This window comes from Strigops habroptila, chromosome 6, assembly GCF_004027225.2.
Source record: "Strigops habroptila isolate Jane chromosome 6, bStrHab1.2.pri, whole genome shotgun sequence".
Taxonomy (NCBI): Eukaryota; Metazoa; Chordata; class Aves; order Psittaciformes; family Psittacidae; genus Strigops; species Strigops habroptila.
The window spans coordinates 37,179,275-37,196,114 of NC_044282.2; the positions used below are offsets into that span (position 1 = coordinate 37,179,275).

The following is a 16,840-nucleotide window of genomic DNA, read 5'->3' on the forward strand; positions in this document are numbered from 1 at the left end:
ATTCCTGCCTGCTGAATAACTGTTCTGGTTTAGAACAAGCTGTTTCAACCTTATGCAGGACGATTTGCTGTGTATATATAGTTAATTGAACACTAAGCTCCTGGCTGCAGTGCATGTGGCATCCCTCCGATGTTAAAACATGTTGCAGCTGATCAGGTACTGACATGAACACATTCCTTAAGGGGAGGGATAGCGATGCCTCAATTTGCAGTAACATGTTGGAACACCCTGGGGGAATGAATGAGAAAGAAACTAAATATTACACAGTGTCAAGCCTTAAAATGCTAGGGGATATGTTTTAAGTAAAGAGATTAGTTGGGTCTGCTAGTTTCAGCTTGCTGTTTTGTGACTCGTAATTTATTGTTAGCCAGCTTTAACAAAAAGAAAATGTGAGTTTGGTTACATTGCCCCCCCTTCCCACCCACTTCGTTGTTCAGAATCGTGGTTGTTTCTGTTTCCAACAGTTTTTATTATGTAGAAGAAACAAACTTGGCATTAAGAATTGACCATTTGGGAAAAGATAAACAGCATTTAGGCTGATTAAAAATATTGACAAGCAGACGTGCCTTTAATGTTACTTGTCTGAGTATGCATATACATATAACTAATGGGTTTAGAAATAGCAAGTAACCTCAGCTGCAGTTCAGTTGAATGCACTCAGAAAAATTCTTTGATGTATCTTGGTAAAGACTGTATCAAAATAGTACTGGAAGCAGGCCTGCAATATTAACATCTTGTGTGGTGGTGGTGGTTAGCCTTAGTGGGTATTAGATGGAAGACTTCCAGGCAATTGGGTTGATTAATTTCAGATCTGGACTTAAAATGATCCTTGTGTATACGTTGCTGGATCCTACTACTAAGCAGCAGCCGAATGAAAGCCAACAGCCCCATACAGAGAGACCTTGACAGGCTTGAGAGGTGGGCCCATGCAAACCTGGTGAAGTTCAGGAAGGCCAAGTGCAAGGTCCTGCTCCTGGGTCGGGGCAATGCCAAGCACAACTACAGGCTGGGTGGAGAATACATTGAGAGCAGCCCTGAGGAAAAAGAATTGGGGGTGTTGATTGACAAGAAGCTCAACATGAGCCGGCAGTGTGCGCTTGCAGCCCAGAAAGCCAACCGTATCCTGGGCTGCATCAAAAGGAGCGTGACCAGCAGGTCGAAGGAGGAGATTCTCCCCCTCTACTCTGTTCCTGTGAGACCCCACCTGCAGTACCATGTCCAGCTCTGGGGTCCCCAACACAAGAGGGACGTGGACCTGTTGGAATGAGTCCAGAGAAGGGCCATGAAGATGCTCAGAGGGATGGAGCATCTATGGAGACAGGCTGAGAGAGTTGGGCTTGTTCAGCCTGAAGCAAAAAGGCTCCAGGGAGACCTTAGAGCAGTTTCCAGTGCCTAAAGAGGGTCTACAAAAATGCTGGAGAGGGACTTCTTACAAGGGCATGTAGGGATAAGAGAAGGGGGAATGGCTTTAAACTGGAAGAGGGTAGATTTAGATTAGATATTAGGAAGAAATTCCTTACTGTGAAGGTGGTGAGGCACTGGAACAGGTTTCCCTGAGAAGTTGTGGCTGCCCTGTCCCTGGAAGTGTTCAAGGCCGGGTCGGATGGGGCTTTGAGCAACCTGATCTAGTGGAAAGTGAGGGGTTGGACCTAGATGATCTTTAAGGTACCCTCCAACCCAAACCATTCTGTGATTCTTTTTGTAATAACTGAGGGGAAAAAAAAATACTGGGATGAAATCAAAGCTATTATCTTGCTTAGGCCAAATGGGGATAAAGTAAAAAGTAAAGCTTTGGATTGAAAGGCCAAGTTTTTCTTAAGGGTGTCAGAAGTCTTTATCCAAAAGGGCATGGTGTCTGAGCAGTGGTGGCATATATGCCCGTGACCAAGAGGTCTTGGTCTTCTGGCAATGCTTTTGGCAAATTTGTGGCACATGTAGAAATGGTTGCCTCCCATGCAGGATGGCTCAAGAAGCCTTCGGGAAATCTTCTGAGCTTATTGCAATACCTCACCCTTCTTCCCTGTTGGTAACTGTATTAGTCCCACTAGGAAGCCAGTGTGTCGGGCCATCACTGCTAGGGTCTGGGGGAGCAGAACAGAAAAATCATTTGGTTGGGTTTCTTGATTGTCTCTTTGGTATTCAAACACTCTAAGGAAGGATATGTTATTTATGATTATTTCTGTAGATTGCACAGTGTGGGTTGAGGTTAACAGCTATGAGCCTCGTTCCTGTTTAAATTTTACCATAGACAAAAAGTTGGCACAGTTACTATACCATTCTGGTTTTGTCATGACAAAACCATCTCATATTACAAAGAGAATGTAAAATCTGGTTTTAAAGTTGGTGAAAGAACTGGCTGAGATTCTTTCTAGTTTCACTGATGTGTGTACTGAGCTTCAAATCTACATTGCAAACCTACTGCCAAGTTGTGATAAGGGCTCGTTAGGCATGGCTGAAGCTGAACACCACGTGTAACTAATAGGTCTTTGATGTTACAATGCCTCAATTGTGTCTTTATCTAAATCAGTATGGCAAGTGACAGGTAAAGTTTTGCTGTGCTAACAAAGGTGGGTCAGGAGGTGTCAGTAGATTTATTAAACTCTGCTTGTCAAATCAAGGACATGCATGATAGAAGGAATTATCTGAATTAGCTATGTATATTGTTATCTGAGAAAAATCCCCAATTTAGTGAGAAAACCAGAGCTTCTGAAAGAGGAGTGGCCTAGGGTATAGTGGAAGATAGTGTTGACTCGGGAGTCAATGTTGTACCTCCTTTCCTCAGCATAGTGTTTCTGACACCAAGGAGCATGCTGCAGAACCTTGTGCTGCATGTCTGTATTGTGGTCCTTGATTCTGATGATGGAGGAGATCTGTTCCTCCTTCATGCCACGAAGTCATAGCTGCTTGCCATTTTCTTCGAGAGAAACTCTCCTCTTCCTCCTCTGTAAGTGATCTGACACTGTGGAAGGAAATCTGAATTTAGTCTGCTCCCTGAAACTTGGGCTTCCAGGTTCTCTGAAACTGGGTTACTGAACGCAGCTAGTCCTATATGCCCTTTTATTCCCTAAGACACAGCATCCTTTATATTGAAGCTCCCATGCAATGATGGAAAGAAAAAAATCAGGAAAATAACTGTGGTAGGCATATACATTAGTAAAGCATACCTCCAACTCTGTAAGCAGATCTCATGGTCATGACAATGTACAGAGCGCTGCATCTGCAATCACTGAGCATCAATAGAAATGCATAGGTCACAAGAATAGCATGTGTTAGTTGAAGTCCAGGAGTCATTCTCATTGTGTTGATGCCTCAGTCTTTCCAAAACAGGCTCTTTGGCAAGCTTATTTTGAACAAGACTTGGGTTTGTACCTGACGTGGAGACAAATTCTTTAGTAACTTCCCAAACATTGACTCTACATACAAGATGGTGTAAATATTTTTTAGCGTTTTTGAAGCTCAGCTAAGGGATAGGTTAAATGGTAGGTGTTACTATATAGTAAGTTAAATAATAAATAGATTTTGCTTTATCATCTCATTTATAGAGTTCCTGGGAAAGTAACAGGAGATATATGTTAGAAGAGAGAGAGCTAATGTGTCTGTTTTACATGGACATTTACTATTTTCTGATTCCTTTTGTGGTAATCTTTCTGCTATTAACCAAAATCTCTAGAGTAGATGATAACATATCTCTTGTTGTCTCTTCTGAAATATATGTTGAATCCTATCTGCTTGAGAAGTCTCTCTATTATTGTCTTTTTTTTTAAATTTATTTTATGACTGTGTATTCTGGCATGATCTTAATTTGTTTCACTAGTCCTCCCATCCCTGAAAAATGCATGAGGCTGTTTGACACCTGTCCTTTTCAATTGTCTGTGAACAATGAAGCAAAGAATTTGTTTAATTTTTATAGCCATTTTCTAATGACAGCAGTGGAAAAGCTAACTGGACTGTAGTGACTGTAGTGATTCACTTCACTGCATCTTCAGTCATGTTTTCTCTGAGTTCTGCTTGAAACTAACTACATTAATATTTCTGCTCAATATAAGCCAAAAAAGAAATATCATTTTAATATCAGGTATTACTCAGGCAGCATCCAGGGTTTTGACTGAAACGGAATTGTGTAAACAGCTTAGATGGTTCATGTAAATAACTTCAGGCTTGTCAGTTAGCTTTGTGAACCCATTTAACAGTATTTTCATGTGCAATATTACTCTGTAATCTTAGTAATATTACTCTGGAATATTACTATTTTACTAGGTATTAGGTTCTGTCTATGGGAACATCCTCACATGCCTAACTTTGTTTATTATGCACAACTCTTTGATTTCAAGGAGTCTTTGCAGAGTAGAAAGCTTGCATTTGATCCATGTAACTTGCATTAAAAACCCCTTCATTTCTTTATGCTGTTCTGCAGATCCATTTCACTTGCTTCTCTGTGTGGTGCTATTTATTTTCTTGACTTGATCATAATTTTGTCAGCTTCCTAATTGAAATTAATCACATCTTTTTTTTTTTCCCCCCTCACTTCTGATACAAATTGTGTCTAATTTCTAACACCTACACTAAGATCTCAAATGGCAGGCACCAGTCTTTTATAAATGAAATGATTAATGACTTGCGATGTAGAAGCCAAACCCCTTGACTTAGGTGTGGCCGCAGCAGAAGCATCTCCTTTGCATGGAATGTTCTAACGCGGCTGGTGTTCGGGATGTTTATGTGTGTGTTTTGATGGCAGGGGCACAGCCCAGTGAAAAATCTGCCATAAGATGACTCACACTATTATGACAGAAGGTAGAGTCATTGTCTTTTACTTAAAATGCATTTAATTTAGTTCTCAATTGTGTATAAAACCACTTAATAGTTTATGCAAATTGATATAAAATATATTTATACTACATGACAAATAGCTTCTACAAAACTCATGTACTTTCTCTTTAGCCTTAAAAGTGAAAATGTTTGCCATGATGGATGGTGCTAATGGTAAATCTAGTGTTTACTTCAATTAAGACAATTAGAAAAATACGTATTAGAACGATACTCCTCACAATTGCAATTTAAGCAGTTAGTAGCATTTCAGAGTTCAAAGGAGAAATAGAATACTAAAGATACTGGAAAATAATTGTCAGCCTTTATTATACAGTCCCACAACACTCACCATGCACAATTTGTGCATGGTAATACCATATTGCCTTGGTTCTTCAGAGAAGGATGGTTGGTGTTCAGTGATCACAGCACTGAAATCTACATGTGAATGCTCAAATTCAAATTCCCATGTACCTAATTAGTGGACAGGTATCTCTGCAAGCTTACAGCAGGTAAAAATTACTTTTATTTAAAATCATGAGAAAACACTCTTAAACAAAGGGAACAGTGTTGCAATCTGATTTCCTGAGCCATGTTTTTTGGATGCATTATTCTGGGGCTAAAAAAAGGCTTTTAGTGAGCTCTGGGAGGTAAGCCCCTTTTCCCGTGGCTTTGCAATGTATCCCTCTACTATTTGGAAAGAGGAAAGGGTGACCTGCAGAGGGTGGAGGTCTCAAGCCCCTGGCAGCATGCACTTCCCGTTGTCAGTACCAGGTGCTTTTGTATTCAAGACGTAATACCTTTTCCCTTTTATAAACTACCAGTGGGCTTGTTCTCAGTCAGCTATTGAGCCTCTGTCTGCTTCAAAAAACCAACAGAGGCGAATGCTGTCTTCTGTAGTATTTTCTGGTAGATCAAAACTTTAGATGTAGACTGGTTAATCTAAGTCGGTATGCTGTGTGTTAAGAGTATAATTAACTGAAAACACCAGTGTTCATTGCAATTTTCCCTTGTTCTTAAAGGGGATCTGGAATAACCCTATGCTATTAGGAGCTGCAGTGATAGGAAGGTATGTTTAAAAGGCGAGGGGGCGTTTCACAGAGTGGTCTGTGATTTTTGAGTAATACATCATTTTAGAGATATTACTCAATATCAGTTGTTTTCATCATTTTTTTACTTGTATCGCTGTGAGATACAGATGAGAACCTCACCTTCTCTTCATCTAAATGAAAGCTTTATTCTGAGAAGATTATCATGTCAGTGTCTCTGCAGCTTGCAGCTCGTTTTCTGAGAATAGTCAAGGCTTTTACAGTAACTTGTCATTTCTTGTTCTGAGAGTTGGCAATCGAACAGGCAGTGTGATTCTTGAGCCATTTTTATCAAGTGTGAAACAAATGTAAAGAAGGCAGGTGAAAAAAAATAACCAAACCACCAGTGTACGCTTACAGAAACCTGCTTCTCTTGTCAAAACCATTGTGTGAAAGCGATATTTATTACTCATACCATTTCTATTATTGTGGCTGAAATAAGAGACTGGAGTGCTCTGTTTCCTTTTCTAGTATTGCCTTTTATTTTTCATGGGTTTTCTGTGCTGCTGAGAGCAACAGATGATACTGGTTTTGTTGCATTGTTTTCATTGCACTCAAATTCAGAGATGAATGGCATGAGCTTCATTGTGCTCCCACTAAGCATATTGGAAGTGGAAAGTCCTGCTGGTTTAGGAGGATTATGTTTCTTTTTACACCGCCTAAGTTTTGTTATTAATTAAATGTTCTTTCAAGAAATAATAGGTGCAGTATTATTATTGGTCTTGTAGACTTGTCTTCTAAAGAGCACAAGGAAACCAGTGATTCTAAATGGTTGAAAAGAAAAACATTTTTATTTACAGTGCACTTGTAGTTAGTTCAAAGACAAGCTTGTATTGAGTTTCACCTTTTTGTGATCAAGGGAATTTTGGGGTGTTGCCAAATGGAATGGTATCATTCGTTTTGAACAATGTGATATTTAACAGTTTTATTTCCGTCTGTTGCAATAATTTAAAGCTTCTGCTACATAAAACTAAAAAAGTAGTTTCTCTAGAAAATGAGAAAATTTAAGGACCGTGTTGTTCACTAATGCTTATATGTCGTGTTTTTTTCTTACAGGGTTTTGTTTTAGGGTTTCGTTTCTTCAGTGTGGGACTGGCTTTCATAGCGTAGGATTCAGTAGCAATGGTTTCAGGCCCTTGTGACTCTAATCAGCTTCAGTGAGATGAATTTTTGCTTAGCATCTTTGAAAATCCCTTCTTCCTTTTAGTTGTTACGGCTAAGAGGACTCCCAGTGTTGAAAGAGGCAGACAGTAACACACTCTGCCCTGAGAATCGCAAGATCTAAAAGCCAAGTACCACATAGCAATCCTAAAGGACAGTATTAATTTGAAGTTTTACAGTAATTTTAAACATAAAAGTAGTGATGTTGGTACAGGATGATACTTATGGGCCTTAAAAATGTTTATAGGTAAGATCAGCTTAAGAGAAGTATTCCATTAAAACAAGAATGTTGTGTCTGGCAATGGAGTTTAGCAGGATGAAGGTGTGAAGGTGTAAGTGCATGGGCTGAGGGTTGTCTACAAGAGAACCGGCAGCAATGTTTATCCGAAGGAAGGGCTTCAGTGCAGTTCGAACAACACTTCTTTAAAGCCCAGTAAGAATCACTGTCTTCCAGTCTGAAGTGATGTTTTTGTGACTGAACTTGTTTCTGTATGGGTTCTCACATGTGCTGAAGAGTTTGATGCAGGATGACTAAAAACTTGTAAGGGCAGTAGAAATGAACTTCTTCATGGAAATCAGTCCTAAGGGAAAAGTGAGTTTAACCTGCTTAAAGGCAGTGGAAAGGAGAAGGTGCTATAGTAGAATGGCAGTACACATTAAGAAATAAGCATAAGAAAATACATATAGAGAGATATATATATATAAGGGATGGCTAAAACGTTTAGCTTGTAGATAAAGAACTGACAGTGTTGTAGTTGCCTGCTGCTTGTGTTTATCACTTAGCACTTACCTCAGCTTCACATGATTTTAATGAAATCTCTCTTAATGAAAAGTCTGTTGCTGTATCCGTCCATGGTCTTGGTTTGTTTTACTAATACAGCAGTGATTTAAAGCTGGGAAAGAGTTGTAATCAATTGTTACTTTTTTTATTTGACAGGCCGGACCTGATAGACATGAATACCGTTGCTGTTCAAAGCAACCTTGCAAATTTAGAACATGCTTTTTTTGTAGCAGAAAAACTTGGTGTTGCCAGACTTCTGGATCCCGAAGGTAAGATAACTGCAAAGGGCTTTGTTGCAAAAACCCTAACGTTAAAATAAAATCCAGTCTGCCTGCAGGTTGTAGCGTATTTGTGGGCATTCTTACAACTACATGATAAAGTGCTGTTCTGTCTTGCTCTTTTAGATGTTGATGTTTCTTCACCTGATGAGAAGTCAGTAATAACTTATGTGTCATCACTTTATGATGCATTTCCCAAAGTACCAGAAGGTGGTGAAGGCATTGGTGCAAATGTAAGTAGGAGAAAAATACTTGTGCAGTGTGTGAGCTTCATTAACACAGTTGTTGATTTCAGAATGTTAGCTGGATCATCTGCAGGACTGCTGTCACACTTCTCTTTGACATGGTTTTCCAGGCTGAGACTTTAGAGGCTTAGCTGCTATTTCATGTTCTGGACATGAAAATATTGTGCAGAGGGCTTAACTGAAACCAAAATACCTGAAGTTGGAGAAAGATAAGAGTGAAAGTTCTTACTTCTCAGTCATGGACCTATAAATTGTGCCTCTCTGATCAGTTTGAAGTTTATTAAACTAGAAAATTTTGTGTTTTCAGTGGAATTATTTGGGACCAAAACTGGAGAGTGAAATCATATATTTGGAAGCTTTAAGTGAACTGTCATGAGCAAGTAAATATTGTTTCAGGGTTTAGAAATCTATTTTCTGTGTGTGTGAAGACCTCAGAGTTCAAAGATAAAGCAAAAATGAGCTCTCATATTATTTTCTTCTGATCTGTGGTCTGGGTTGTGCTTTGGTAGGATGTTGAAGTCAAATGGGTTGAATATCAGAATATGGTGAACTACCTCATGCAGTGGATCAGACACCATGTCACAATAATGTCTGACAGAACGTTTCCCAACAATCCTGTGGAATTGAAGGTGAGGTGTGGTGTCTTAAACTCCTTGTTGGAATGACACTTTATCTTACTGACTCAAAGCATGCTTGAACAAACGAAGTGCCTGTTGATTTATATAATCAACTATAAAACAGTACTACTCTTTAACCTTTTCAGAGTACAATACATTATAACATATGAACAATCAAAAGCTAATCTTTAGCTTGTCACTGATCATTTTTTGTAGAACTCAAGTAGAACAGTGTAAGAACATAAGCTTATGAAGAATATTAAGAGAGGATTTGGAAAGTAAGGTTACATTCACTGTAAGTAAAAGTTAATGATGGTTTTTATGTTTCTGTAGGCACTTTATAAACAATATTTACAGTTTAAAGAAACAGAAATTCCACCAAAGGAGGCAGATATAGTAAAAATTCAACAGCTATATAAACTGCTAGAGGTAAGTTTTAACAAGCATTAAAATGTATAAAGTTCCTTTTCTCTGGCTTAAAATAACAAATATGTATGATTGTTAAGGTCTGGATAGAATTTGGACGCATCAAACTTCCTCAAGGCTACCATCCAAATGATACTGAAAAAGAATGGGGAAAGCTTATTATTGCTATGCTGGAAAGAGACAAGACGCTTCGGCCTGAAGTGGAGAGGTATGCTAGTGAATGTTTGGCAGGCTTGGTTAATACATTTTTGGTTGGATTAACCTGTATTGAAAATTGTAGATGTCAGTTTCCCTGATAACATCCACATTATTTTTCTAGATCAAGTAATTCTGCCTTTGTTCAAGGCCTGAATTTCTTTACCTACTTCACAAAAGCAGGTCCAGATGGAAATAACTTGGGTGGTTTCAGAAGGTCATGACGAATAGTATCTGTGCCTCAGATCATGAACACACTTAAACACAAATATAACCACCTTCTCTGTACAGTTAGTCAGAGCTAGGTTCATACCACTTTGCTGTCTCATTTGGACTTGATTTCATATAAGCAACATCCTCATCCTTTACATGAAATGTATATTTCACTTGGTACACAGCATTGTGGGCTAACAGTCTGTTCTGAGGTTATTTGAAACTTGACTGTACTCAAGAGCACAGTCTTCCACAGTAGTAGAGTGTGTGATGCTGTTTGGTACATCACTAGTAACATACTGAGCGAGTTTAAAACGTTGATGCAGTCTTAGAGTATTTTTGCTTTTTAATGGTACCTCTTTTGAGTTCTGTGGCAGACACAGGTGCTATGCATTCATTAATTAAAAAAAACCCCCAAAACCCCAAAGCTTTTTATCTACGTTAAATGAATAATAGGGCTTCTTCCTGCAGGTAGGTATAGACACCTGGGTCTGGATTCATTCTGCTTAACTTTAAGCATCCAAAGGAGACACGTAAGAACTGAATCACTTTATAGAGTATCCTGGCACTGACTCTCTGGTGACAATAGGGTGACGATTCTCTCTGGTTTAGGTGCCTGAAATCAAGTGTGAAGAATCCAGATCATTGCGTAGGAAGTCATCAGAAAGACAGATTTTAGCCAGAGAAGGTCCTAATGACAGTCAGAGTTAAATATGTGTCATGCTCACAAAGGCAAGAGCATAACTGAAATGGCATGTTCAATGCGAGGTGTTGATTCACAGCTTTCTGCTGTGAAAGAAGTTCCTATAGAGAAATACAAGGTTGTCCCCCCTTGTGCAGAGCAGAACACTGGAAAGCAGCTTGCTTTCCAGTGGAAACACAGCTTGCTAGATCCTTGTAGGTTAGTCTGTCCTGACCTGCCAAAAGCAAAGTTAGTGCCTGCCTTCGCCAAAAGAAATTCTGTTCATACTTGCCAAAAGCTGGATTATCTTTGTCGAGAATGTGTAGAAATGACATTAGTTTGTTTTTACTTTTTTATTCAGATAGACTGAGCACAGGATAAACCAAACATAAACGTAAACTCCTTCCCATATTTCAAGATTGATAAACACTCAAAGTGACAGATCATATGGTGATGGTTACTTCATGTGGTGGTCACTGTAAAATGAAAGAGAAAAGTTAATTAAGTGATTCTGGCTTAGTGACCAAGTTAAAATCGTTGGTTGATCTGGACAGAAGCACTTGGTCCATGTTTGTTGTATTGGTCACTAGCGCATCTCACTAATAGGAGGTTTTTATACAGTTCCTGGGCTGAGATTTGGTTGTGGCAAAAATGTGACCTTAGCTAATACTGAAATTTGGCAAATCCTAAATATTTCAAGTCTTGTGAATACATCTGAATGTATTAACACAGATTGACAACATGTGGTCAGATTGCTGTATGAGATCGAAATTAGTATGATGTCAGTGAGGAGAGTGCCAAACTGAGCTGTAGTTTGCACAACTAGCAGAGTTTGGCATTACTGCAGGGGTGTGTCTATGCCTTTGCTGTGCTCTTCTGTATAAACACAGTCATGATGTGGGTGTGGGTTTTCAGGAGGTCCGAAAAGCAGGGGGTGAAATACTGAAAAAAACATCCCTAACCCAAAATCTGGGTTAAAATGTAAACTCAAGGGCATTTATCAGATTTTTCTTACTTGCTTTGCGGTCAAAACAGCAAGAAGCAATTAGCTCTGAACGTGGAAGAAGTTGAAGGGAAATTTGCAGGAGGACAGATTAGTGGGACAGGGCAGTTAGTAAACATGCATACTTGGACAGTGGAGTAAAGATGGTGGGTTGGATGGTGTACAGGTGTCTCAGGTTATATTGGCATGTGCTGATTAACCATGATATTTCCCCTGGTTTATTGTGCAGTTCTATTTGAAGGTAAAAGAGTCAGCCCAACCTGGAGGTGTTTTGTAGCATACCATGGAGCGTGGAGTTCTCACTTCACACTCCTTTTTGAAACCTTTCATTGAAGCAGACTCTTCAGAAACACTGCAAGGACTTCTTTAAGGTCTTATTTGGCTTGCAGACATTTAGTGACACTTAAATAAAATATTTGGTGTGTCTGTCTCCTAGAAACGCCCTAATGTTGCTGCCTAGTCTGTACTTGCAAAGCTTTAATGCAAGGTAGGGAAGCCAAAAGCAAGGTAGCATACATAGCCCGAGGTAAAATCCTTTGAAGAGCTGGCAGAATATTAATTGCTGGGTTTTGAGTATGCGTACCGAAGCCTATTTAAAGGAGGAGTGCTGGGTGTTTCAAAAGCCAGTAGTGAAATTTCATCCCTAGAAGCTGTACATTTTGTAGGAGATTTATCTTTTAATTTTTCAGCAAATGTAAACAGCCAGAAGGACCATGCTCTGGACGTGAAAATGAATAGCAGTAGTTATAGTTATCATAGCAGTGATTCAGTGTTTAGCAACAGTACTAGTGCTCGAACCAGCATTGACTCTAACGAGAATTTCCTTTCTGTTAATTGTGGTCCCACACTGATTAAATCTTGTATAAGCTTTGGTAATGGCACCTTAGAAGGAAACAGGTAACTTGGCATATGCATTTGTGCTTTGTGTTGGATGCTGGCTGTTTGTTTTTAGAGTCATGCAACATGTATAGAAAATATAAATAATACTTATTTTTCTGAAATGTTCTGGCATTACCTAGGTTGGAAATGCTGCAGCAGATCGCAAACAGAATTCAGCGGGACAGCCGGAGCTGTGAAGAAAAACTAATACTTGCCCGGAATGCTCTGCAGTCTGTAAGTCAGTCGGTGATTTTACTTGTCTGTGTGCACGAACTTAATGCAGTGGAATGGTTTCTTAAAACAAACAACCAAAAAAAACCCTTGAGGATTTTTGAGTGCGTAGTTAATAGCTGCTAGTTTTATTTTCATTGTACTGTTAATTTAGCATTTCTTTGAGAAAATACCAAAAATTGCCTAGACTGAATTCTGTTACATTTTTTTTTGTCAGTAGATGTAAAGCTTTGCAATTGTTTCCAGATCAGAAGAAGTTTCTACAAAAATATTAAGAATTCTTACAGCTCTTTTCTGTTTGGTTTAGCTGCGGGGCTTAATGGCTTTCTCTTATTTATTCAGGACACTAAGCGATTGGAGTCAGGGCTCCAATTCCAACATGAAGCAGAGATTGCTGGTTATCTTCTTGAATCTGAGAACCTTCTCCGCCAGCAATTGATTAATACCCAAATTCTTACCGATGGAAAATACTATCAGGCAGACCAGCTTGTGCAAAGGTACTTTTCAGTGTATTTATATGAATAAATAAGTAAATGGATACCCATTATGGACAACATTTTCAAATCATTATGTCTATGGATAAACTTGACAATCTGTTACTGGACACCAAATAAAGATTATCAGGTATTCTGGTGGGTACATTGCCCATAAATGTTGAAGACAAGAGGAGCTGTTAGTACTCATTTGTTAAATTGAAGTCATTCATCAGAACATGACTTTAATGTTTACTAGATACTTGAGTATAAAGATGTTAGCTTATATTTTTGCACCTAAAATGCTTTTAGAATTTGCTAACTTTGATTTTAAAAATGGAGGCAAGATTTCTGGTGATAGCTCTAGGTGTCTTAACAGGTAATAAGTGGGGTAACATTGGCTTATATGTGGCAAAGTGCGTACAGTCTTGGCAGAAAGATGCATTTAAACAGCATAATGCAATTTTATGAAGAAGTGGCTCCAAAATTTTTCAGAATTCATCCTGGACTGGGTGGGATCAAGCACAAAACAACTCCTTGGCAGTGAACTAACTGCAAGCGTTCGATCTGCTGCAACATGTAGTATCTTGTAAGATTTCTGCTTTGCTGATTGTTCCCTGGAATTGTGTATGGTGCATGCTAGTGCCCATATCATGCTGATTTTCTAGTCATCACCTGATCTCTGCCTCTATTACCTGTATTTATAGAAGTATAAGCTGATGTACCCTATACTTTCTGATAGAAATGCTTATTTATAAATATTTAAGTATGATTAAAGTGTAACAGGTCATATGAATTCATATTACTATTCAGTTCAACGTGATAAACCTTAATTATAAGTATTCATCAAAATGATCTTCGTTTATTTATTTTTTTTTTTTTAACAGAGTTGCAAAGCTTCATGATGAACTGATGGCCATACGGGCCGAATGTTCTTCCGTATACAACAAGGGGCGTGCACTGACAACAGAGCAGACAAAGCTGATGATATCAGGAATAACTGAAAGCTTAAACTCAGGATTTACAACAAATTTAACCCCTGAATCAAATGCTGCAATGACCCAAGGTTTAACACCTACTTTGGCTTCTTCCAGCTTGACATCTGGCCTTTCATCAGGTCTTACTTCCAGACTCACACCAACCATCACTCCCACTTACACAGCAGGCGTCCCACCACGGTTAATTCAAAGCTATGTGACAGGAGTAGACAGTGGGACTCTGCAAACACTCAAACTGATGCAAATCAGGAAACCTCTTATGAAATCAGCTTTTGTGGATCAGAATTTACCAGAAGAAGAGGTGAACATGAAATTTGTCCAGGACCTATTGAGCTGGGTGGAAGAAATGCAGGTAGCAATCTTATAGAAACAGTCTGCTTCTAATGATTACATTTATTCCTGGTAGGTCATGGCTAATTTTTCCTTCTTGTTTGTAAGGTGCAACTTGATCGAGCAGAATGGGGTTCAGATTTACCAAGTGTTGAAAGCCATTTAGAAAATCACAAAAATGTCCACAAAGCTATTGAGGAATTTGAATCCAGCCTTAAAGAAGCTAAAATGAGTGAGGTACAGCACCATATGCTTTATTTCTTTGGTTACTTTCTTACTAGGTGACCCATAAACTAATGTTGAATTTTAGAACTGTCTGTCTGAGTTTTACTTCTGATCACTAGATGACACATCATGAAATCAGTAGATCTAATAATTTAACATATCTAACCAATTTGTTGTCTTTTAACCTCATATACCAAATACAGATCCAAATGACTGCCCCTCTTAAACTCAGTTATGCAGAAAAATTGCACAAACTGGAGAGTCAGTATTCAAAACTCTTGGTAAGTTTGTGATACCTCTCTGATGCTCAGCTTTTCAATGTACATCATCTTTGATACGGGATGAGCGTTAAATTCTGATATTTGTAAATCTTTTTTACTTTTAATAAAGAACACATCAAGAAATCAGGAAAGGCATCTAGATACTCTTCACAATTTTGTGTCTCGTGCTACTAGAGAGCTGATATGGCTCAATGAAAAAGAAGAGGAAGAGGTTGCATATGACTGGAGTGAAAGAAACCCCAATATAACAAGAAAAAAGGAATACCATGCAGTATGTATTGCTAGCATAATGCAGAGAGAATACTTAAACAATCTTTCAGAATTCAAGAGATTCCTAAAACATTTCTGACTTTTTTTTTTTTTTTTTTTTTTTTTTGTCTGGGAAAAAGGAGTTAATGAGAGAACTTGATCAAAAAGAAGAAGTTATTAAATCAGTTCAAGAAATAGCTGAGCAATTGCTTCTTGAGAATCATCCAGCCAGGCTAACCATTGAGGTAAGTTAGCAAAAACAACACAGAAACAGGAAAACGGTTTTGTGATTTAATAGACTTCAGATTTTTGGGGAAAAGAAAGGAAGTGCTAACTCACAAGAAATGGAACAACAAAACTCTAAATAGTGGGGCCTTTTTAATTACATCTTCTATGTCACTGTTGTGTCTGTCTTTGTTTCAAAAGAAAGTAAACATCTTGGGTCACTTAGGTAAAACCCCCTGGAATTTAAAATTGAAATTTCCAGAGTTGGTCTGTGCAGGTATTTCTGGTCGTGCATTGCATTGTCAGGCTGGCAGCACAGAACAGTCCTTTTGTGGTTTCTCTCCTGTTGTGTTGAAAGGAGTTTCAGTAGAGCTTTTTAGTTGCTTATGTATGGGTTCCAGTTATTGTTTAGGGTTGGTTTCACAACGAAACGTGTTTGGATGTTAAAAATCTGACCAGGTGATGTGATTTACTTCAGGATTGAATCAAGCTCTATATTATAGGTAAACCATTTACAGAAAATTTATTGTAGCTGTTGTAGGGTCATAGCAAGTTTCCAAAGGAGAATGTAAAATGCTTTTCCCTGTAGATCTTCAAGAAAAGAGTAAATACAGACAGTGGGTGGTAAAAATGGAAACAATAAAAATTTTTATTATATAAGAATTATATAATATTTTTTATAATTTATTTTTATAATTTTTTATAATTTATTTTTTATAATTTATTTTTTATAATTTATTTTTTATAAATTTTATAATATGTTTTATTATATAAGAATTAAAAAACAGAGAGGATGGATTCTTATGGTTCTCCAGCTCAGTGAGTTTATGTCTGCGTAAATTGGAAACATGAAGAAAACTCCTCCCTTCTTTCCTTCTCATGACATTTACTTGGAATAATAAATTACTTTTTATGTAATACGGGGAGTTCTGTTCTTCAAAAGTATATGCTGTTCTAATGGCTTCTTATCAGTGGAATATACTTAATATATATGAATGTATCAAGTATACATATTATGAAACCAGACCATCACAGTGAAAATGATTATGCAGGTTATGATGTCTGCAATAATGCTATATAGGGACATTTGGGGAGGAAGGGGGGGGGAGAGAGAGAAATTTGTAGGAAATTGATGCCTTTTCTGCAAAAGAATCTAGGCACTAAGGCATCATTTTGAAATTCACTGAAACCAATGGAAAAAGTATTGAATTCCCCGAGCAGCATACGGAATTGAAAAATTGAGCTACTTGGCTGATTTCAAAGTCAAGAGTACCCTCTGCTGGTGAGCACTCGTGCAGTGCATCTCTAGTGGCAGCACCCTGCAGACAGTATAGGAGGCATCATTCGAGTAGGGTTACGTTTAAGTTTCTGTGCAACTGCTACACAAAATTATACATTGCAGCGAGTCCTGATCAATTATTTTTATTGTGTATTCAGTGTTACTATAATAATCTGAT

At 38.2% G+C, this 16,840-nt stretch overlaps 1 protein-coding gene across 6 annotated transcripts in view; it reads left to right on the top strand.

The window, feature by feature from the left end:
- Nucleotides 1-16,840, top strand: part of DST (dystonin) — a 296,378-nt gene that overhangs the window by 138,969 nt on the left and 140,569 nt on the right. For all 6 annotated transcript variants that reach the window (XM_032920000.1, XM_032920005.1, XM_032920001.1 and 3 more), the window contains 12 exons: nt 7,990-8,102; nt 8,238-8,344; nt 8,866-8,985; nt 9,307-9,402; nt 9,480-9,607; nt 12,512-12,605; nt 12,945-13,099; nt 13,963-14,425; nt 14,512-14,640; nt 14,832-14,909; nt 15,019-15,180; nt 15,299-15,403. In XM_032920000.1, coding sequence (XP_032775891.1) covers nt 7,990-8,102; nt 8,238-8,344; nt 8,866-8,985; nt 9,307-9,402; nt 9,480-9,607; nt 12,512-12,605; nt 12,945-13,099; nt 13,963-14,425; nt 14,512-14,640; nt 14,832-14,909; nt 15,019-15,180; nt 15,299-15,403 — 1,750 coding nt within the window. The remainder of the gene's footprint in view (nt 1-7,989; nt 8,103-8,237; nt 8,345-8,865; nt 8,986-9,306; nt 9,403-9,479; nt 9,608-12,511; nt 12,606-12,944; nt 13,100-13,962; nt 14,426-14,511; nt 14,641-14,831; nt 14,910-15,018; nt 15,181-15,298; nt 15,404-16,840) is intronic.